Source organism: Maniola jurtina, chromosome 28 (genome assembly GCF_905333055.1).
Source record: "Maniola jurtina chromosome 28, ilManJurt1.1, whole genome shotgun sequence".
In the NCBI taxonomy this organism is placed as follows: Eukaryota; Metazoa; Arthropoda; class Insecta; order Lepidoptera; family Nymphalidae; genus Maniola; species Maniola jurtina.
Window position 1 is genome coordinate 578893 of NC_060056.1, and position 24616 is coordinate 603508.

General features: G+C 38.6%; 1 protein-coding gene across 2 annotated transcripts in view; it reads left to right on the forward strand.

Annotated features, from left to right (window-relative positions):
- Positions 1-23165, forward strand: part of LOC123879527 (BCL2/adenovirus E1B 19 kDa protein-interacting protein 3) — a 43536-nt gene extending 20371 nt beyond the window's left edge. The window contains exons 1-7 of one of the 2 annotated variants that reach the window (XM_045927293.1): positions 7367-7636; positions 13069-13204; positions 18828-18909; positions 19445-19503; positions 20319-20415; positions 21707-21810; positions 22828-23165. In XM_045927293.1, coding sequence (XP_045783249.1) covers positions 7597-7636; positions 13069-13204; positions 18828-18909; positions 19445-19503; positions 20319-20415; positions 21707-21810; positions 22828-22882 — 573 coding nt within the window. In that variant the 5' untranslated portion in view covers positions 7367-7596 and the 3' untranslated portion in view covers positions 22883-23165. Of the gene's footprint in view, positions 1-7366; positions 7637-13068; positions 13205-18827; positions 18910-19444; positions 19504-20318; positions 20416-21706; positions 21811-22827 lie in introns of those variants that run through there. The other variant, XM_045927294.1, reaches the window with a different exon arrangement.
- Positions 23166-24616: the final 1451 nt, after the last annotated feature.

Here is a 24616-nt window from a genome sequence, read left to right on the forward strand (position 1 = left end):
TTTCTTATACCTAGAGGTTATCGTATCGGGGTTTTTTAAATTTTGAGTTATGACAATAAAATACAAGTGTAAATTAAAAATTTACAACACCCCCGACAAGTGAAGGTTACAGTAACTAGAAAAGAGCTGATAACTTTCCAACGGCTGAACCGATTTTCTTGGATTATAGCTAAGAACACTCTCTATCAAGCCACCTTTCAAACAAAAAAACTAAATTAAAATCGGTTCATTAGTTTAGGAGCTACGATGCCACAGACAGATACACGCGTCAAACTTATAACACCCTCTTTTTGGGGGTTAAAAATTAATTATCAACGCTCTGGAAATTAATCCCATTAAAAAGTAGTGCCATTTTAATTTTCTCAATCTGTACTAATATTATAAAGAGGTACAGTTTGTAAGTTTGTCTTTAAGAAGTCTCTGGAACTACTGAACCGATTTTGAAAATTCTTTCACCAATAGAAAGCTACATTATTCCTGACCGACACAGGCTATATTTTATTTTCAAAAAAATTAGAGATCCTTACGTAAATAGTGTCACAAGAAGCCGAGGCGGGTCGCTAGTCGGAAACAAAAGACTTCATTTCAAGAAGTGATTTGCTTTATGGTTCAATATACTTTGAGTTGTATTGGGAGGATGCCAAAACATGAAATCTCTTCAGTACTCGTGTTATCCCGGTACTTTCGATTCATCATCGGTTAATTTAGATACCTACTGTTTGACGTCAAATAGCCTACCTCTCATGCCCTAAATTAAGTCATCCATTCCTATAGCGTTTTCTTGACGGTCTAAGGTCCGATATGGCCGAAAATGTGTTTCAGTCACGATTGGGCATTTCGTGTACGAAATTCTAAAAAACCGGTCAAGTGCGAGTCAGACTCGCGTAACCACCAAACTTCATGATTCTAGGTCAACAGGAAGTATCCTATAGGTTTCTTGACAGACACGACGGATAGACAGACAGACAGACAACAAAGTGATCCTATAAGGGTTCCGTTTTTCCTTTTGAAGTACGTAACGAAGTACGAAAAGTGTGGTTCTATTATGAGTTGAAAGTTATTCTTTGCACTCTAAGAGTCAGTGGGTTACATGATACATCCAAGTACATACTTAGTAAGTACTAGCTGATGCCCGCAGCTTCGCCCGCGTGGATTGGTCAGATCCCCTGCAGCATCAGGATTGAGGAGTTGGACTCCAAATTTTTTATGAAACAATGTCGCAAAGTTCCTCTATCGATTAAAAAAGAAATGACGCAAATCGGTTCAGATATCTCGGAGATTTCGGTGTACATAGGTAGAAAAACACAACTCCCTTTTTGAAAGTCGGTTAAAAAAGTAGCCTATGTTACTCCCTGGTCAATCTTCTACTTGTCTGTGAAAATCCCGTCAAAATCGGTTCAGCCGTTCAGAAGATTAGCCTTTTCAAACAGACAGACAGACAAAAATTTTAAAAACGTGTGATTCAGTTATGGTATCGTTCAAATAACCATATGACCTTAATATGTGGTAGTTATTTCGAAATTACAGACAGACACTTTATTTATTAGTATAGATTACCGGCATTACGAGTTCAAAATCTTAAAGCTACAGCCACACCTGCGCTTCATGAACGCGGGATGCGATGCGGGAGGAGAGGATGTGTCCAGGTGAAATTCCGTACGCGGAAAATAAATCGCGCGAATAAAAGTCGCTGTGCAGGCCTAGGCTTTACAGGCCAAATTGGTTTGCCAATCTATACTCTATAGTCTATACTAATATTATAAAGAGGAAACCTTTGTATTTTTGTATGTTTGTATTGAATAGGCTCAAAAACTACTGGACCGATTTCAAAATTTCTTTTACCATTACTTAGAGGGATTCTTCCGAATTCGTATAGGCTATATTTTATCCCGGAAAATAGAAAAAATAAATGTCCACCCGTGCGAAGCCGGGGCGGGTCGCTAGTTTTAAATAATGGGAGTAATGTACATATGGCTGTAAGTTGTAACCTCTTTGACTCGTGAGGTGAAGGGCGTACGTGATTCACTGCGTGCGCGCACTCTTTGTCTGTTCTCTTGTCAGAGGGGTGAAGACTGGGGGGTGGGGGGGGGCTGTCCATAAACAACGAGTGTTTCATATCTGAGTCAAGTGCAGTCGTTCACTTTGGAAGACTAATTGCTGGTTAGTTGTTAGCGTCCTGGTACTTGACAATCAAACATTGTTTTCATGTCTCAATATGATTTATATTCTCCCCTTTCCCCTCCAACTAACCAACGAATACAAAGAAACAATAGCTCCACCGGATTCGAACTGACGACTTATTCAAATATCTGTTTTTAATCCCTAACCGGTTTTTCAGTGCTTGGCTGCAATCAATTACAATCCAGGTACTTATCTTTAAAACAAGAGGGAATAGTCATCTTCTAGGTAAACGCGTCCCATCTTAGGCCCCATCATCACTTTCCATCAGGTGTGATTGTGGTCAAGCGCTTGCCTATAATGAATATAAAAACCTGCTGACAGACTGGCTCGTGAGGCAAAGGGTATAATATCCATACTTAATATGATAAATGCTAAAATGTGTCTATCTGTCTGTCTGTCTGTCTGCTACCTTTGCACGGCCCAACAGCTTAGCCGATTCTGACGAAATTCGGTACAGGGTTAGATTATATTCCGGGGACAGACATAGGCTACTTTTTATCCCAGAAACTCAAAGAGTTCCCACGGGATTCGTATGTTTGGTACCGAGGTAGCTTGCGTCCCTGTAATTGACATAGGCATTTTATCCCGGAAAATCAAACAGTTCCCACGGGATCTTTAAAAACCTAAACCCACGCGGACGAAGTCGCGGGCATCCTCTAGCTATGCATATATTATATACATGATTCACTGTACATGTGCACTCTTCATACGTTCTCTTAGAGGGGTAAAAGGGGAGGGGAGGCAAACAATGAGTGTTTCATAATCTGAGTCAAGTGCAAGTCGTTTACTTTGAAAGGTTACTTACTGGTTGTTAGCATGTTATCATATCTGTGTACTCCTGTGTTCCTGGTACTTAATATTCAGGGTCACTTCATGTTTGAATACCGATTATCATTGTTATCATACTCATTCATCGATATGATTCATACGACCGAAAAATAATTGCCGATAATTCACTTAGAATATGTAGTCGGGAATCGAATCAGAGACCGCTTTGGTTCGTACCTGCCCTTTCGTTTGAATGGTGCATTTTTTAACCCCCGACCCAAAAAGAGGGGTGTTATAAGTTTGACGTGTGTATCTGTGTGTCTGTGTATCTGTGGCATCGTAGCGCCTAAACGAATGAACCGATTTTAATTTACTTTTTTTTGTTTGAAAGGTGGCTTGATCCAGAGTGTTCTTAGCTATAATCCAAAAAAATTGGTTCAGCCGTTTAAGAGTTATCAGCTCTTTTCTAGTTTTCTTGCAGAAAAGAAGGTTAGATAACCGTTAGGTTCATAGTATTATGTCAATTGACAAATGTCAGGCTGTCAAAATGGACGTTGCCTAGATACATAATTATTTATTTGAAAATGATGTTTTGGAAAACTCAGATACTTTGGATCGTAGGCGCGGAATAGTCCAAGAAAATCGGTTCAGCCGTTTGAAAGTTACCAGGTCTTTTCGGACTTTTCTAGTTACTGTAACCTTCACTTGTCGGGGGTGTTATAAATTTTTAATCTACACTTGTCAGCACACAGTAAAGTTGCCCTAGATAATGTTACAATCCATGGTTTCATCATTGTTCTAACAATGAGATCCCTAGAGCACATGAGCCTCTAGAGTCTAGAGGCTCGATTATTATGACACTAGCTGATACCCGCGACTTCGTTCGCGTGGATGTAGGTTTTTAAAATTCCCGTGGGAACTCTTTGATTTTCCGGGATAAAAGTAGCCTATGTGCTTATCCAGGGTATAATCTATCTCCATTCTAAATTTCAGCCCAATCGGTCCAGTAGTTTTTGCGTGAAGGACATAAAAATAATGGTGTTTCTAAAAACTGTGTTTCTCTGGTGAGAAACTTCGGCCGTGGCTAGTTACTACCCTACTGGCAAATCCGTGCCGCCAAGCGATTTAGCTTTCCGGTACGATGCCGTGTAGAAACCAAATGGTTTGGGTAAAGTATGTGTAGGGTGTATGAGGATTTAATAAAAACTACCATACCCCTTCCAGGTTAGCCCGCTTCCATCTTAGACCGCATCATCACGTGAGATTGCAGTCAAGGGCCAACTTGTATCTGAAAAAAAGGAAGTAGAGTCGTCATAAGCTCCTAAGTGCATAGATAAGATAATAAAACAACGTATATAACATGTGGTAGAACGCAATTCGATAACAAACCATTATATCTTAATTCGCAAGGCTGGGTTAGTCATAAACTGAAACGTGCCTCGAGGCATATACGACGTTGACGTCCGAGGAACGTGACGTCTACGTGACGTCGGACAGGCGCTTGCACACTACTGAGTACGCAGTGGCGTGTAGGTCATAGAGGCATAAGGGCACTGTTAAAACTGAGTATCACTATATAACCCCCGACCCATAAAGAGGGGTGTTATAAGCTTGACGTGTGTATCTGTGTATCTGTCTGTGGCATCGTAGCTCCTAAACTAATGGACCGATTTTAATTTAGTTTTTTTTGTTTGAAAGGTGGCTTGATCGAGAGTGTTCTTAGCTATAATCCAAGAAAATCGGTTCAGCCGTTTGAAAGTTATCAGCTCTTTTCTAGTTACTGTAACCTTGACTTGTCAGGGGTGTTACAAATTTTTAATTTACACTTGTATATTATTTTAATAGACTTTAGGGAGCCTATAGGAGAAATTACTCAGTTTTTACCCGACTACGGCAAAGCCAAAAGGAAAGGTTATGATTATTAGCAGTCTATGTAAGTATGTACGTAGGTTTGTATTTCTGTGTTCCACGGTAGCGCCTAAACTACTGAGCCGATTTTGATGAATGAGGTGTCAATCGATTCGTTATTATGGTCCGGGTGACATAGGCTACATTTTATACGAAAAAAATAGACCTAGCCGATGTTTTATCCAAAAAAGTGGGGGTCTCCAGAATTATTTTTTTACTATTGTAGAGAGTGGGATATCAAATGAAAGCGAATAAATATAAACATAGTAAGTACAATGTTAAAATACACCGATGGTAAGGAAAACAATTTTATACTATACTAGCCGGTGGCCGCGACTTCGCCCGCGTGGATTTAGGTTTTTCGAAATCCCGCGGAACTCTTTGATTTTTCGGAATAAAAAGTAGCCTATGTGCTAATCCAGGATATTATCTATCTCCATTACCCGCCAAATCCGTCCACTAGTTTTTGCGTGAAGGAGTAACAAACATACAGACACATACAAACAAACTTTCGCATTTATAATATTAGTGTGATAGTGTGATCTATCGCTCTCTACCTTTCGGCAGTTCGCGGGTAGTAGTCGGGTTTTAGTGCTGTTAAACTTTATCTTGTCAATCCATTGAAGGTTTTCTACGGAACAATATTTTAATATCACCCAGTGAAGCAGCAATGTTGAACCAACCAACCTTGGTGGCTATCAGAAGTATTAGACAGTGAGTTTGAATCACCTAGCAGAGCGCCATTGGACCCTTTGTAGCTTTCGTTTAAGATGGGATTTGTATCCGGGACCTTGAAAAATTTGTATGCAAACCATTTCGCCATAAAGGTCAAACCACCAGAAACAGGATGTGTTAACTGCTAATTTAAACGAATAATAATTCATACTTATATACATACATATATCATACTAATATTATAAAGGCAAAAGCTTGTGTGTATGTGTGTGTGTGTGTGTGTGTCTGAGAGTGTATGTTTGTTACTCCTTCACGCAAAAACTACTAGACGGATTGGGCTGAAATTTGGAATGAAGATAGATAATATCCTGGATTAGCACATAGGCTACTTTTATCCCGTAAAATCAAAGAGTACCCACGGGATTTCGAAAAACCTACATCCACGCGGACAAAGTCGCGGGCATCCTCTAGTAATATTATAAACGCCAAAGTGTGTGTGTCTGTTACCTTTTTACGGTCCATCCGTTTAACCGATTTTAACGAAACTTACGAAGTACCTACTTACGAAAGTTAGCTTGCATCCCGGGGAAGGACATATACTTTTAATCCTGGAAAACCAAATAGTTCCCACGGGATTTTTAAAGACCCATCCGTTTAACCGATTTGTATGAAATTAGTACAGAGGTGGCTTGCATCCCGGAAATTGATATAGGCATCTTTTTATCCCGGAAAAGCAATGATTTCCCACGTTTTTTTTATAAAATTCTGCAGGCATTTAGGTTATTTGAGAATTCCCTGAGGCCTTTTTGATTTTCTGGGATAAAAATTCTCCAGGTCGGATGAAAACTTTTTTGTCTCTCTACCGGATTGATTTAGGTTTTTAAAAAATCTGTACCAAATTACATCAAAATCGGTTAAACTGTTGGACCGTGAAAAGCTAGCAGACAGACAGACACACTTTCGCATTTTTAATATTATGGAAGTGTGTATTGTAAAATACATGTACAGAAACAGGCATTACTTATACACACAGAAACAGGAAAACGTTATCATCTCGAGTCTTGACCTTACACCGAAAATATCTTTGCGAATCTTTGCCAAATTGCTTCAAAACCAATTTTCTCACTGAACCACCACCAAAACGTTTCCTGACAGACAATGTTGCTATTTCAATAATTTTTCTTAACAGGGCTCTCTCCGTCACTCGTTTCATACAATCGTAGTTCCAATTTCATTTGAATATCAAGCAACCAAAGTCCATGAAATTTTGCAGACATATTCTAGAAACTAATATCTGTGTCTGTGGTGTTTTAGATTTTTCTAAAAATATGTAGTTTTAAAATTATAGGGGCTCAAACATTTGTATGAAAATGGTACGGATGGTATGGATGGTACGGAACCCTTAGTGTGCGAGCCCGACTTGCACTTGATTTTTATTAATAAGTATGTATAGAAAGCACTTTATTAGTGTAATATTGAAAAGCAGTCCCAAAGAGGCGAAAATGTTGTGTAAAGTTTAGTACTTTCCAATGGAAAATCTTGTTATCCACTATTAATATCGTATTGAATTAATTTGCAACTTAGTCATCTCTAGTTATACCGGTTATACTTTAGTACTTATAATATAATTTCTATCGCGTCAGGTTTATAAACGCACGCGACTGAAGTCACGTCTAAAAACGGGTCACGAATAACGCCGAGGAAATGATTATCCCAATAAAACCATTCCGTTGCAAATGCATAGTAGTTACAAAGTAAACCAACGAGTAGCATCTACGCAGATATCGTCAGGAATCTGCGCCTACGCATTCGCTTTGTTTACGTTCGAAATTTGAAAATAAACACCGGTCACGCCAGTCTAGTTTGAGCGCTCGGCGCATGCAGACGCGTGTGCCTCTGCTCGTTAACTTTAATCGATCAAAAATATTTGTTCACGTGTAATCGATTTCTACGCAGTAGTGAACTTTAAGTGATTAATTAATTTATTTATATACTAAATAAAGGTGTGAGCATTGTTGTGTTTTTGTGTTGTGCAAAACGTGAACAGTGCCAGAGATTGTAAACATGATAGAGCCACTGAACGCGTCGGCGGTGGACGAACTCGGTACTGGATTTGTTTTGATTTTTTGTTTACGGTGGTGATTTATGTTTATTTTAAACACACACTGCTTAGGGATGATTCGCACTTTGCATTAATAGTCCTGGGTTGTACTGAATAGATTTCCATACGAGCAGGCACACATGAAACACGGTCTAGCATGAGTACAATCTACATAATCCATCCTTAATATTATAAATGCGAAAGGTTATCCGTCTGTTACATTTTCACGGTCCATCCGCTTAACCGATTACGATGAAATTCGGTACAAATGTAGCTTGCATCCCGGAGACGGATTTAGTTCACTTTCTATCCCGGAAAATCAAACGTTCCACAGGATTTTTAAAATCCCAACCGCATAACCGATTTTGACGAAATTTTAGACGAGACAGCTTGCATCCCGGAGACATGTCTACTTTTTATCTCAAAAAATCATCTAGTTAGTTTATACAATTAATTTTTTTACCATGCCCGGGCCGTTCATAGGACGTTTACGGGTCTAACTTAGCCTTTGAGGTTATCAATTATGGCTTAAGAATTTCTTTGAGTCATCACTTGTTAAAGGTCAGATAATGGGACCTTATTATGGACTACGGAGATAGGTCATTTGACTTAGACATTTAATAAGACTAATTAAGACTCTTACGAATTATTAGGGCTGCGTAAAATACTGGACAATCGATTAATTATATCGATCCAAAGTTGAAAATTATTATTTATTTAATACATTTATGTTATGTATTATGTATTTAAGGGCTTAGTTTTTAGTTCGCCGAATAAACTGACAAATGAATGTAATCTTTTACAGATTTCAAAACTTTCAAAATATTTGGCGGTTAAAATATTGTTGACCCTAAGTAGTCAACATTTATTTAGTGTAAATAAATTAATATTTCATTTAAAACAAGAAATTCAGTTTTTTTTTCTCTCTTTTTTATAATCTTTTTTTAAATGAAAACTAGGACTAATCCTATAAAATTCTTACTGCCTGGCTACACTACACATAAGTGCTGATGTACACTTAGTTGACATTTAATAAAACCAGTTTGTTTAATTATAGTGTAGGTATTTCTAGATAATATTATTGTAGTTTCAAACTACTTAAAGTCTGACTCTTTTACTAAGAGTTGCGTTATTTTTTAGGGTTCCGTACCTCAAAAGGAAGAATGGAACCCTTGTAGGATCATTTTATCATCTGTCTGTATGTCTGTCCGTCTGACCGACTGTTCGTCTGTCGTGTCTGTCAAGGTAACCTATAGGGTACTTCCCGTTGACCTAGAATCATGAAATTTGGCAGATAGGTAGGTCTTATAACACAAGTAAAGAAAAACATCTGAAAACCGTGAATTTTTAGTTAAATCACAATAAAAATTAAAATGTGTACCATGAACCAGTATAGTATTTTCAAAGTAAGATAACTATATCAAGTGGGCTATCATATGAAAGGGTTTTACCTGTACATTCTAAAACAGATTTTTATTTATTTTTGTGCATAATAGTTTTTGATTTATCGTGCAAAAATTTCGAAAAAATACCCGAATCACCCGATTGCCAAGTCAACCTCTCGCAAAGTGCAAATTGTGACTACGGAACCCTTCTCTATGCGTGGCACGAGACGCACTTGGCCGTGACTTATTTAATTACGATCTTATCAAAATGGGTCGAGCTAATGTATAATTAATGAATGGAACTTCACGCTACATGGAATATTTTTTGGACATACAGACAAAATTATTATCTTCTTTATTTTATCCACGGAGAGAAGTTAGTATAGGGCTCTCTCTGTTACGAAATCCCATACAAATGACACTCAGTGAGCGTTTACTATTTTAAATGGCCAACCAATCATAATCATGTTTTCAAAACTCATTCGAAATTCAATTTGTTTTTTTTAGGGTTCCGTACCTCAAAAGGAAAAAGGGAACCTTTATAGGATCACTTTGTTGTCTGTCTGTCTGTGCGACTGTCGTGTCTGTCAAGAAAACCTATAGGGTACTTCCCGTTGACTTAGAATCATGAAAGGCAGGTAGGTCTTATAGTACAAGTAAATGAATAAGTCCGGAAACTGAATTTGCGGTTACATCATTAAAAAAAAATTAAATGTGTTTCAATTTTCAAAGTAAGATAACTATACCAAGTGGGGTATCATATGAAAGGGCTTTATCTGTACATTCTAAAACAGGTTTTCATTTTTATGTAGGTCTAATAGTTTTTGATTTATCGTGCAAAATATCGGGAAAAATACCCGAGTACGGAACTCTCGGTGCGCGAGTCTGACTCGCACTTGGCCGGTTTTTTTTCCAAAAAACATAGTTTCGTTTGTGATTGGTTGGTGACTCAAAATGGCTAATATAACGTAGACATCCGTAAGGAACGCAATTTTGAAAAATAGGGGTTTAAAGTTAATGTAGTCCACGCGGAAGAAGTCGCGGGCTTTATCTGGTATTTGGATATTATTTATTAGGAGAATAGGCAAAACAGACACGTACTCATAGTAAAAAGTAATAAGCATAAATTATTATGATTTTTATACTATTATGTCTGAATTTATGATACGCTTAGGGTTGCCACTTGCAAGGTTCTAAAATGCTACCGGACATTTTGCCCTTAAAGTCGGACCTATTTTTTTGACGTTCCTCCCTCTTTTTTTTGGGTTCCGTACCTGTCTGTCAGCCGGCTGTATCTCGTGATTTGCTTCCTCGTTTCTAATTCTTATTTAAACTGCTAGAGCGGCTAGAATATGGAACGCAGTTAATTTCTCCATTTTTAACCCCCGACCCAAAAAGAGGGGTGTTATAAGTTTGACGTGTGTATCTGTGTATCTGTCTGTGGCATCGTAGCTACTAAACTAATGAACCGATTATAATTTAGTTTTTTTTTTGTTTGAAAGGTGGCTTGACCGAGAGTGTTCTTTGCTATAATCCAAGAAAATCGGTTCAGCTGTTTGAAAGTTATCAGCTCTTTTCTAGTTACTGTAACCTTCACTTGTCGGGGGTGTTTTAATTTACACTTGTTAACATAAGTACCTTCATGTAAAGAAAGAAGAGGCATCTTCTAGGCAAGCGCGCTCCATCTTAGACTGCAACATCATTTGCCAGCAGGTATGATCGCTTGTCTATCTAAAAAAAAATGTCGGAATGTGTGGCAAGTGACAACCCTAGATATCATATCATGTGGCTGGCAGTCAAAACACACAGGTAGGTAAATACGCTCGTAATTGTCAGGCGACCTCTACCTTCATTATCCAATAGGTATCGAATACCTAACTAGAAACATTTAATTGCGAAAACAACTCTGTTTTATAAATAAACATAAGTATATCTATTTATTTTGTTTGAGTTTCTAGCAATCTTATTAGCTTGCTAGCTGATGCCCGCAGCTTCGTCCGCGTGGATTAGTCAGATCCCCTGCAGCATCAGGATTGAGGAGTTGGAATCCAAATTTTTTATGGAACAATGTCGCAAAGTTCCCTTAACGATTTAAAAAAAATTACGCAAATCGGTCAATCTCGGAGATATCAGTGTACATAGGTAGAAAAACACAACTCCTCCATTTTTCAAAGTCGGTTAGAAAAGTAGCCTATGTTACTCCTTGGTTAATCCTCTACTTGTCTATGAAAGTCCCGTAAAAATAGGTTTAGCCATTCCGAAGATTAGCCTATTCAAACAGACAGATAGACAGACCAAATTTTTTAAAACGTGTGATTCAATTATGGTACCGTTCAAATAACCATATGAGCTTCATATGAGGTAGTTATTTCGAAATTACAGACAGACACTTCAGTTTTATTTATTAAAAAAGTATAGATAGACTAAATTTTCAAACCCCTATTTTATTCTCTTAGGGGTTGAGTTTTCAAAAATCCTTTCTTAGCGGATGTCTAAGTCATAATAGCTATCTGCATGCCAAATAGCCTGATCCGTCCAGTAGTTCAAGCTGTGGCGTTGATTGATGCGTCATCATTCCTCATACGCATGGCTAAGGCTTGGAATTTTTCTATGAATATTTGATCCGTTATAGGCTTGCGACTCCTACCATACAAGTAGATAATATCTACCTCTGTGCTCCTACGCTCCGCCTCGGAAGGTCCAAAAGTCATTTGAGGGAATGAGTATAATCTTTCATAACAAAATCCAGCAGTCAATTTTGGACTTGCCCTTACATAAGTTTACAAGTGTGAAGGCAAGTATCGGTTCATTAGTTTAGGAGCTACGATGCCACAGACAGATACACAGATACACACGTCAAACTTATAACACCCCTCTTTTTGGGTCGGCGCCATCGGGATAGACAGGCAACTTTCCAAACTTTGAAGCTTAGAACTGACATTTTTGCGTGGAAAATAACGTTAGGAGCGATGAAATCTCGATCGCGTGTGATAAACCGGACGCTCTCGGCCATGTTTGCCGGCGCGGGCGTTACAGCAATTATGTATAATAAATAGCTATAATATGTACATTGTACATGTATACAAGTATTAGAGATTGAAATCATACCGGAAATGTATACCTACGCACGTGTGAAACTGTTGACGCTATATTTTTACACCCACCTACTTTTTATTGAGTTGTTAATTAGAGTTCCGTACCTCAAAAGGAAAAACGGAACCTTTATAGGATCACTTTATTGTCTGTCTGTCTGTCTGTCCGTCCGTCCGTCGTGTCTGTCAAGAAAACTTATAGGGTACTTCCCGTTGACCTAGAATCCTGTTTGGCAGGTAGGTAGGTTTTGCACCTAGCACAAGTTAAGGAATAAATCCAAAAACCGTGAATTTGTGATTACATCAAAAAAAAATTAAAATGTGTTTATGAACAAATAATAATAACTATACCGAGTGGGGTATTTATATGAAAGGGTTTTACCTGTACATTCAAAAATAGTTTTTTTTTGTTACATACCTAATAGTTTTTTATTTCTCGTGCAAAATGTCGAAAAAAATACCCGAGTACGGAATACTCAGTGCGCGAGTCTGACTCGCACTTGGAAGGGGTTTTTTTTTCGATAGATGTTATAATTTTAACTATACTTTTTCCTTGGTAAAGAGGAATTGAATAGGTAAGGTAACCTACGAGTATCTTTATTTCGAACCTTCATACTCAAAATGTTGAATTCTCATGATGTTGAATTTACAAAATGTTGAATTGTGGAGTTGCATAATGTTGAATCCCAAAATGTTGATTTTGCAAAATGTTGAATTTTAATTCCCAAAATGTTTAATCCCAAAATGTTGATTTCGCAAAATGTTGAATTTCAATTCCCAAAATGTTTAATCCCAAAATGTTGAATTCGCAAAATGTTGAATTTCAATTCCCAAAATGTTTAATCCCAAAATGTTGAATTCGCAAAATGTTGAATTTGAATTCCCAAAATTTTGAATCCCAAAATGTTAAATTCGTAAAAACATATTAGGTAGCATGATTTTTTTTGAATCTTTTCAGAATCCTGGGTGGAATTGAACTCTGGCGGAGTGCTCAGTGGCGCAGAGAACGAATACATCCGATTGCTGAGGGAAGCCCAGCGAGAGAGCCGCGACTCCTCCGTCAGGCACTCCCGAGCCTCCAGCATCAAGGGCAGGTGAGAAAGATATCCTGGGAATCAAAAGCTTAATTTGCTATAATCCGCTAAAAAAACCCGGCCAAGTGCGAGTCAGACTCGCGCACCGAGGGTTCTGTACCTACTCGCGTAATTTTTCCGACATTTTGCACGATAAAATTTTTAAAATATTTTTTTTTTTCATAATTACTGTCTATCTTTGCTGTACCTATTCTACTCCCTTAACCTCTCGCACTGGCAAGGGTCACTGGTAGAGATCTCTTATAGAGATAAGTGCTTCCCTGTCCACTTTTTCTTTCTTTTTATTTATATTGTTACAACTTTCTGGTACAAATAAAATATAAATATAAATCAAAAACTATCTATACTAATATTATAAATGCGAAAGTGTGTCTGTCTGTCTGCTACTTTTTCACGGCCTAACAGTTTGACCGATTCTGACAAAGGTACAGGATTAGCTTATATCCCGGGGACGGACATAGGCTACTTTTTATGCCGGAAAATCAAAGAGTTCCCACGGGATTCCGAAAGACCCATCCGCTTAGCGATTTGTTGAAATTTTTTGCGAGGTAGCTTGCGTCCCTGTCACGGTAATATTATCTATACAGTATTCTAACTCGGCCGTTTCTTTGAAATAAATACCTACAGATGCGCGGTACGTAAACATGCGGTAGGGCTGCCCGCGTCCAGCAGTTTAATTACATTTGCCTACTTTGTGTTTCCATCTAGTTTTGTGATTGTAAATATACTTTTTTTATATAAACAAATAATACTACTACTACTATAATAATACTTTGTGAATTGCATAGGAAATGTTCAATAAAAATGCGTGTTGTTTTTTGATTGGTAGATTTAATTAAAAAACCATGTTTGTGATTGAATAACAAATCGGTCTTATAATTTGAGACCGAAAAATATTTGCGCCTCGACTGAGACGTAGGAAATTAAACGAATGTTACGAATTATTAAATTTTAAAGTTTAAAAAATCCGCATCCCTATAGCTTTTAATCAAAAATTGTTTTGGGGAACATGGGCAAGATAGAGAAAAAGGAATAAATATCTTTTACTTGGTTATAGACACCTGCAGCTACTTTACAATTTATATATTTGGTTTTAAATGAAGTTCGGAACATTTTCTCCATTTTTTGTATGTATTCCACAATATCATCGCTGGGTACAATCAAAAAAGTTTGCGAATTAATCTTATTGTAGTCCCGGTACCTTAAATACCGACATTCTGAGCTGAAATTGTGGCTTCTTTGATCGGGTTTCACATACAACGAAAAAAATCGCGCGGTTATTGTTAGAAAAACAAAACACCGCCCGTTCGTCACTGCGGCACAGTCGCGACTGTCTGCATGTCGAGCGCCTGCCGACATCGAGGTGCGTAGGTATAGCTTGCGTTTCGTCCGTTTCTATGAAGTTGGAATACTGTAGATACCATTACCGTGTCCCTGTTATTGGCATAGGCAACTTTTTTCCCGGAAAATCAAACAGTTCCCACGGGATCTTTATAAACCTAAGTCTACGCGGACGAAGTCGCGGGCATCCTCTAGTCTTTTTAACCCCCGACCAAAAAAGAGGGTGTTATAAGTTTGACGTGTGTATCTGTCTGTGGCATCGTAGCTCCTAAACTAATGAACCGATTTTAATTTAGTTTTTTTTTTGCTTGAAAGGTGACTTGATCGAGAGTGTTCTTAGCTATAATTCAAGAAAATCGGTTCAGCCGTTTGAAACTTATTACTGTAACCTTCACTTGTCGGGGGTGTTATAAATTTTTAATTTACACTTGTTTAGTTCTATTTTTTTGGAACTATGATTGAAATAGCATGAGTCTCTGTTGTTCTGGTGTTTAAAATCAATAAGGTCTGTATTTCATTGGTGTCCATTCGGTTTTAGTCGGCCTCAGGTTGTGCTTTTCTGCGCAAATGAATTTCGTCGTAGCGACTCATATAAGTAGTAGTAGGTACTGTAACTACAATTTAGTCAAAGTCAAAGTCAAGTGGATTATTCATAGTAAATACAAGTTGGTATGACGACAAACACGAACGGTTTTACCATGGTTTTACTAAGTATATTAGTTTGTTAACATTATACATAAGATAAGCATTGCGATAAAAAATATAAATGAAAGCCGGTGAAATCGATATTATATGAGAAGTAACAATATATAATAGTCAAGGTCAAGGGTATTCGTCATACTATACCTACAAAGGATTTTTATTTGGTTAGCAATCCCCCGCAGTCCGAAAATCAATCTATGCTTATCCATACTAATATTATAAATGCGAAAGTGTGTCTGTCTGTCTGTCTGCTACCTTTTCACGGCCCAACAGCGTAACCGATACTAACGAAATTTGGTACAGGGTTAGCTTATATCCCGGGGACGGACAGAGGCTACTTTTTATCCCAGAAAATCAAAGAGTTCCCACGGGATCTAAAAAAAACTAAATCCATGCGGATGAAGTCGCGGGCATCCTCTAGTTACTTATAATAAAACTATAACTGGACGATTTTTGTACATTTAATATATTTTGAAAATTTTAATCGGAGTAAACATTATTATCGATATAGAACCCAAAACATTTTTTTTAAATATTTGTCTGTCTGTCTGTCTGTACGCGCATCACGCGAAAACTACTGATCGGATTTAAATGTTTGGTATAGGCTATTGGCTCAAATTTTGCATTGGATCAAATTTTGTCCTTATTAGTAACAGGTTTGATTCTAGTAAAAAATGCTGTTATGTAAAAAAAACTGGCCAAGTGCAAGTCAGACTCGCGCACTGAGGGTTTCGTACTCGGGTATTTGCACGATAAATCGAAAACTGTTTTACATAAAAATAAATCAAAATCTGTTTTAGGATATACAGGTAAAGCCCTTTCATATGATACCCCACTTGATATAGTTATATCTTACTTTAAAAATTGAAACACGTTTTAATTTTTTTTTTAATAATGTAACCACAAATTCGCGGTTTGCAGATTTATTCCTGTACCTATTGCTATAAGACCTACCTACCTGCCAAATTTCATGATTCTAGGACAACGGGAAGTACCCTATAGGTTTCTTGAGACGACAGACAGGCAGACAGACAACAAAGTGATCCTATTTGTTCCGTTTTTCCTTTTGAGGTACGGAACCCTAAAAATATATGGTACTCCTACGGATCTCTTCATTTCTGATTTGATCACGTAGACAAACCTTATCACGGAAATTTATTTATTCTGAGCCAATTTATTCGTCCAAGGAGCCAATACATTGTAGTAGTAATTCTATACAGCAAGCAAGGCTTGAGGTTGCTGGTCACAGTGACCTTAGTCTGTACAACACCAACTTATATTACATACTTGTGCCTATGCCAATTTATTACACGTGCGAAATAATAAAAAAACCCGCCAAGTGCGAGTCAGACTCGCGCACTGAGGGTTCCGCACTCGGGTAATTATTCCAACATTTTGGTCGATAAATCAAAAACTATTATACATAAAAATAAATAAAAATCTGTTTTAGAATGTACAGGTAAAGCCCTTTCATATGATACCCCACTTGGTATAGTTATCTTACTTCGAAAATTGGAACACATTTTAATTTTTTTTTTATGAATGTTACCACAAATTCGCGGTTTTCAAATTTATTCCTTTACTTGTGCTATAAGGCCTACCCACCTGCCAAATTTCATGATTCTAGGACAACGGGAAGTACCCTATAGGTTTCTTGACGGACAGAACAGACAGACAGGCAACAAAGTGATCCTATAAGGGTTCCGTTTTTCCTTTTGAGGTACGGAACCCTAAAAAAACGGTCAAATGTATTATAGAAGCAGGCGTTATTTTGCGGAAGTCCATGACATACAAGGAACCAAAAGCTTAATTTGCTATAATCCGCCAAACCAAAGAAATCTGTATGGTGCAACACGCAGCATGCGACATGCACCGCCCGCCCTCCCACTGATAAACATGCAGGAAAAGCCAGCCACCAAGCAAGTCACACGCAGCACCACACAAGTCCCAAACATGCGTCGAGTGGTGGTGCGTGTGGCTTGCTTGGTGGCTGGCTTTTCCTGCATGTTTATCAGTGGGAGGGCGGGCGGTGCATTGAGTTGTCGTTTTGACATCTCGCGGGAGTTAGGCATATCCCTAAGGGATATGGCCAACTCCCTGTTTATGCCATTTCACTGCGACATATAATATGCATACATCCCACTTTAAAAATGACAGACAAAACTGTGAAATTTTTCTCCAATTAATTATGCTAGGTATACACAACAGCCGTCATACCTGCCTAGATTTTTCAATCAACTCGATTAGTCATTGCATACCAGAATAGCCTAGTCTGTTTACAATTTACCTAGACTTCAACCTAGCTATTTATTAATTAAGACAAACAAGTCTTAGAATGTCTAGATTTTAGATATCTCGTCTAGTTGCAACCGGTTAGAGGTACTAGGATAACATAGGAATGTAGAATGGTCAGGTTTTTTCTTAGGCGCAACGCACACCGGCAGAGCCGAAGCGTGGCTTCTTCGGTTTTTTTTAATAAATCAGCTTTGAAATACATTTAAAATGATTTGGATAAGTGTGAGTCTGACTTGCACGCGAAGGGTTCTGTTACCATCCTACCGGTAAAGCCGTGCCGCCAAGCGATTTAGCGTTCTGGTACGATAATGTGTAGAAACCAAAGGAGTATGGGTTTAACGAAAACTGCCATACCCCTTCCAGGTTAGCCCGCTTCCATCTTAGACTGCATCATCACTTACCACCAGGTGAGATTGCAGTCAACGGCTAACTTGTATCTGAATATTTAAAAAAAATAACACTTTTTTAATTTTCATGGCGGCCATTTTGAATTTTTATTTTTTTTTATTTTTTGTTGTTATACATATATTGTGTGAAAATTTCAACTCCGTTATTATTACGTTTTATGATACAGCCAGACAAACAGACGGATGGACGCACGGATGTCATACGGCATATTAAAAAAATCTGGTCAAGTGCGAGCCGGACTCACATGGAAGGTTCCGTATCATCGTATGAGAAATGACACTTATTAATTGTTTTCATTTTTATTGGCGGCTATTATGAATTTTTATATTTGTATTGTGTATTTATTCTGTGAAAACTCTCTACCTATTACGGTTCACGAGATACAACCCGTTAAGAGAGGTCTCTCCGTCACTCGCTTCATACAAACGTAGTTCCAATTTCATTTGAATACTAAGCAACCAAAGTCCATGAAATTTTGCAGACATATTCTAGAAACTGATATCTATGTCTGTGGTTTTCCAGATTTCTGTTAAAATATTCGGTTTCAAAGTTACGCGGTCTTAAAAATTCACGTACAAATCTTTGAGCCCCTGTAATTTTAAAACTACATATTTTTAGAAAAATCTAAAACACCACAGACACAGATATTAGTTTCTAGAATATGTCTGCAAAATTTCAAGGGCTTTGGTTGCTTAATATTCAAATGAAATTGGAACTACGATTGTATGAAGCGAGTGACGGAGAGAGCCCTGTTAACAGACAGACGGACGGCGGAGGCTAAATAATTTTGTCCCCTTCGCGTACGGAACCCTGAAAACGAGAATAAAGAATACCATGACATTTTGCCATTTAAACAGTCTTTTTCTTTTTTTTCCAGCCCCAAATCACCTCCAAACAGTCCAAACTTGGAACCATCCACGGAAGATGAGCTAAAGGGTGTCTACATCAACTGCTGGAGGGTAAATACTAATCACACTTCACACTATCACACTTCAAACTAATCACACTTCACACTCACTTCACACTAATCACACTTCACACTCACACTTCACACTAATCACACTTCACACTAATCACACTTCACACTATCACACTATCACACTTTACACTTCACACTAATATTATAAAGGCGAAAGTTTGTGTGTATGTGTGTGTGTGTGTGTATATGTGTATATTTGTTACTCCTTCACGCAAAAACTACTAGACGGATTTGCCTGAAATTTAGAATGGAGATAGATTATACCCTGGATTAGCACATACTTTTCATCCCGGAAAATTATAAAGTTCCCACGGGATTTTTAAAAACGTACATCCACGCGGACGAAGTCGCGGGCATCAGCTATTGTGGAATATGTATAATACTTATTAAATAAATCTTTAATATTTTGCAAATCTTTTACAAATAATGCCACAAATTTATTGCCAAAAATTACTTTTGTAAATCTAGTAGATAATCGTTATATCAAGTATCAATACTTATTTGTTTGTTTCCAGGATGATTCAAACGACTGGGTGTGGGAATGGAGTAGTCGGCCCGACCAGCTGCCTCCTAAGTAAGTTAAAACTTGGTTAAGTTACCTTCACAAAAAAATCACACTAGGTGTTAAGTGATTACCGCCGCCCATGAACATTTGCAGCACCAGAAGCACCGCCGATGCGTTGCCGGCCTTCCAGGAATTTGTTGGTCCGCCCCTTGAATAACCCCATGTTGTAATCTAGTGGGAACACCGCCGATGGGAGTTGATCCCACAGTTTGCATGTGCGGTCGATGTGCCCCAGGCACCCAGATGGTGAGGGTGAAATTGCTTGCGGTGGCGTGCGGTGCGGTTGTAGAAGAAGGAGGGTGGAATGAGGTTAAACAACTCTTCAGAGCACTCTCCATTGTAAAGGCGATAAAACACGCAAAGAGAGCTAACATCTCTGCGGTCCTCCAGGCATTATTTTATAAGCTAACTAGATGCCCGCGACTTCGTCCGCGTGGATTTAGGTTTTAACGATCCCGTGGGAACTGTTTGATTTTCCGGGCTATAAAGTTGTCTATGTCAATTACAGGGACGCAAGCTACCTCGGTACCTTTCATACAAATCGGTTAAGCGGATGGGTCTTTAGGAATCCCGCGGGAACTGTTTGATTTTTCGGGATAAAAAGTAGCCTATGTCCGTCTCCGGGATGTAAGCTAACTCTGTACCAAATTTCGTCAGAATCGGTTAAACTATTGGGCCGTGAAAAGGTAGCAGACAGACAGACAGACACACTTTCGCATTTATAATATTAAGTATGGATATCATCATCATTTCACCGCCTCGTTGGCCCATTACTCAGCATGGGTTAACCTACCCTCTTGTTAACCGACCTGTATTATTTGTAGGGACTGGCGTTTCAAGCATCCGCAGAGCGCTCGAGGACCTCCTTCAGCCACCTCCTCCATCGAGGTGCTGGAGCAGCTGGCACCAACCATGCAGCAGGTAACACATACAAGCTAAAACCATCATCATCATCATCATCATCAGCCTGTGGACGTCCACTGTTGGACATAGGCCTTCCCTAAAGAGCGCCACCACACCCGGTCCTCAGCCTTCCTCATCCAGCCACTTCCCGCCAGCCGCTTTATATCGTCGGTCCATCGTGCTGGAGGGCGTCCCACACTACGCTTGCTTAAACGCGGTCTCCACTCAAGGACTTTCCGGCTCCAACGGCCATCGCCTCTACGACAGGCATGGCCTGCCCACTGCCACTTCAGCTTGCTAATAGTTTGGGCTGACATAGCCCGTCAAAACCATCATAGCCAAAGTCAACGGCAGAATTCGTTTGCGCAGAAAAGTACAACCTTTTTAGGGTAACCTTAAAAGGAAAAACGGAAACCTTATAGGATCACTTTGCTGTCTGTCTGTCTGTCCGTCCGTCCATCGTGTCTGTCAAGAAAACCTATAGGGTACTTCCCGTTGACCTAGAATCGTGAAATTTGGCAGGTAGGTAGGTCCTACTAAAGGTGTAAATATGTATATGTAATCAATCAATCAGCCTGTTTGCGTCCACTGCTGGACATAGGCCTTCCCAAGAGCGCGCCACCACACACGATCCTCCGCCTTCCTCATTCACCCACTTCCCGCTATCCTCTTAAGGTCAGTCCAGGTCGGAGGTCGTCCCACACTGTGCTTGCTGGTACGCGGTCTCCACTCCAGAACACGTCTGCCCCAGCGGCCATCAGTTCTGCGGCAGACGTGGCGTACCCACTGCCACATCAGCTGGCTAATCCGTTGAGCTATGTCGGTCACTCTGGTTCTCCTACGGATGTTTAGCACATTTCACATTAATATTATAAAGGAGAAAGTTTGTATGTGTGTGTGTATGTTTGTTACTCCTTCACGCAAAAACTACTGGACGGATTGGGCTGAAATTTAGAATGGTAATAGATTATACCCTGGATTAGCACATAGGCTCCTTTTTTTCCGGAAAATCAGAGTTCCCACGGGAATTTTAAAAACCTACATCCACGCGAACGAAGTCGCGGGTATCAGCTAGTTATATATAAAGGAGTAAGTTTGTATGTGTGTGTGTGTGTGTATGTTTGTTACTCCTTCACGCAAAAACTACTGGACGGATTGGGCTGAAATTTAGAATGGTAATAGATTATACCCTGGATTAGCACATAGGCTCCTTTTTTCCCGGAAAATCAGAGTTCCCACGGGAATTTTAAAAACCTACATCCACGCGAACAAAGTCGCGGGTATCAGCTAGTATTTTATATATTTTCAGAGCCACTGTTTGTCCGTCCGTCGCACGTGCCTGTTCAGTCGGGGCGCCATCGCAGCGGTTCTGGTCACCAATATCGTTTCCCTGCTGCTCGGAGCTGGCATCGGGTGAGTTAAGAAAAATTTTGCGCTCGCTTCGCTTGGTCTTTTGAAGAAGTGAAATATGAAGGTCGTGACCCCTTTCCATTAACTACATGACGGCAGGAGTTCTCTTGGGATAACAATGGGTTGGGTTCCCAAATCCTTCCGCATACAAACTCAATAACTAACGCGATTTCGATTCTTTGGTTTTAGTTATTATCAAATGTTAGTGATAATAACCAAGACCGAAAGGCTTAACTTGCTCTTCAAGGCACGGAGGAAACAAAAACGTCAAATTTGGAACCCAAAGTCGGTCACCCATCCAGTTACCGACTGGAATCAACGTTGCTTAACAATCCAACGAAGATTATGTAAATGATAAATAAAAGCATGGATTTGACTCGCTCTAGCAATGCCCGGGGCTGCAATTGCTTGTTTGTATGGCATATTATTGTAAATTGAACGATCGAAAAAGCAACTGCCGAGTTTCTTGCTGGTTTTTCTCGGTAGGAACGGCATTCCGAACCAGTGGTTATTTAAACTTTTAAACAAATTATTTTGACGATTCAAAAGCACTTCTAAAAGTTTATTTGAATAAAAATCTATTCTATTCTATTCTACTAGAGGATGGCCGCGACTTCGTTCGCGTGGAATTAGGTTTTTAAGATCCCGTGGGAATCGTTTGATTTTCCGGGACAAAAAGTTGCCTATGTCAATTACAGGAACGCAAGCTACCTCGGTACCAAATTTCATACAAATCGGTTAAGCGGATGGGTTTTTAGGAATCCCGTGGGGACTCTTTGATTTTCCGGGATAAAAAGTCGCCTATGTCCGTCCCCGGGATATAAGCTAACCCTGTACCAAACGTCAGAATCGGTGGTTAAACTGTTGGGTCGTGAAAAAGTAGCAGACAGACAGATAGACAGACAGACACACTTTCCCATTTATAATATTATTAGTATATTAGTATATTAGTATTATTAGTATATTAGTATGGATTCTATATGGATATGTTTGATTTTAATGTTTTTCTTTGTTTTCCAGGGTATGGCTCAGTAAGAAAGGCATGCTTCCGCCCAGACTCATCATCCTCAACTAAAGTTAAGACTGATATGGAGCTAGGGTAGTGGGCGGTGACCTTTATGATGCGCATAGAGTCAACGATGCATTAGTACTGGCATTATTCAATATTAATAATCCATATCGGATGAAGTCGCGGTTAACAGCAGTTTTTAAAGGATTTATTTAACATTGCAACAATAGTCTGCAAACTGTGGAATCAACCCCCATCGGCGGTGTTCCCACTAGATTACAACATGGGGTTATTCAAGGGGCGGACCAACAAACTCCTGAAAGACCGGTAACGCATCGGCGGTACCTCTGGTGCCGCAAATGTTCCTGGGCGGCGGTAATCACTTAACATCAGGTGATCCGCCTGCTCGTTTGCACGCTATTTTTAATTTAAAAAAAATTGTTTGTCACAATGTTAAATAAATCTATACATTTTTTGTACACTATCTCTAAACTAAACTAAAATGACAGATTTATTCTCTATTGTTGTCCCTTTCATCATATTTCTTGGGGAAAAGGATGGCATTAGATTGGGATCTGTCAACTTAGTTTGGAGATTTGTGCGAATAAGCTATAATATCAAATGAATATTTTTTTAACATTCCTAAAAAATGTTTTATTATGGGATAAATTGTAGCTACGAAAAAAAGTGAAAAAGAAGCCAAAATAAATATTTCATATGGTAAGTCTTATTGGATATCTAACTCTATGGCAAATAAAGGTGACTGATTATGTAGTATGTATCGAGTCGAGTTTATAAAGTATGGGGATTTTTTTTAAATAAAAACAATGAATATTGTTTTTTTTTTTGTTAAAACTCGAATTTGAGTTTTTTTTTAATATTGGAAATGATTCAGACTAGAAAAATTCCACTAAGCCATATTTTATTTACGATCGGAGTTTTGTATTAAGTGTGGTAAGGATTGTAAATTTGATTTCTACCAAAAAATTTGTAGTATTACGGGCATTTTAGTAGAATTTGGTAGTTTTGTCGTAGAATTATTTATAAATGAAAACTTACTATGCGTTTCATAGAAGACCAATATGTTCAAAGGTGTTTATTTAGTAAGGCAACAAATATTATTTCACATGGTTTATATTATTTTTCTGTTTTTTTTTTTTTCAACCAACTACGTCAAAGCCAAGAGGAAGGGTTATGATTTTAGCACTCTATGTATGTATGTTTGTATCCAGATTCTGTGTGTTCCACCGTAGCGCCTAAGCTACTGGGCCGATTTTGATAAATGAGGTGTCAATCGATTCGTCGTAAAAGTCCGGGTGACATAGGCTACACTTTATACGAAAAAAATTGACCTGATAAGATGTTACATGAAAAAAGTGGGGGTCTCCAAAATTTTTTTTGCTATTGTATCGAGTGGGGTGTCAAATGAAAGAGGAAAAAATTCTGAATTAATGGGTATAAATGTACAACAATATTAAAATACACCAAACGACAGACAAACGATTTTAGTCTAATATATCAGTGTTTTAAGACAATCGCAGTCGGGTTTTAGTTTTCAACTTTATTTTGTAAATATGTAGATGACCATAGTCTTCGCATATGAAACCCATGGTAAGGACGTAGGTTTATTTATTTTTTGGTAGAAATTAAATTTTAAAGGCCTGGTTAGACAAGACGCGACGGGATTACGTTACACTGAACGTTGGTACGATTTGTAATGCAAAGAATAAATATGAAACCATGTACTGTGGATGGTGGACTATGACCTAAACCCATTTCATTCTGTGACCACCCGTACTC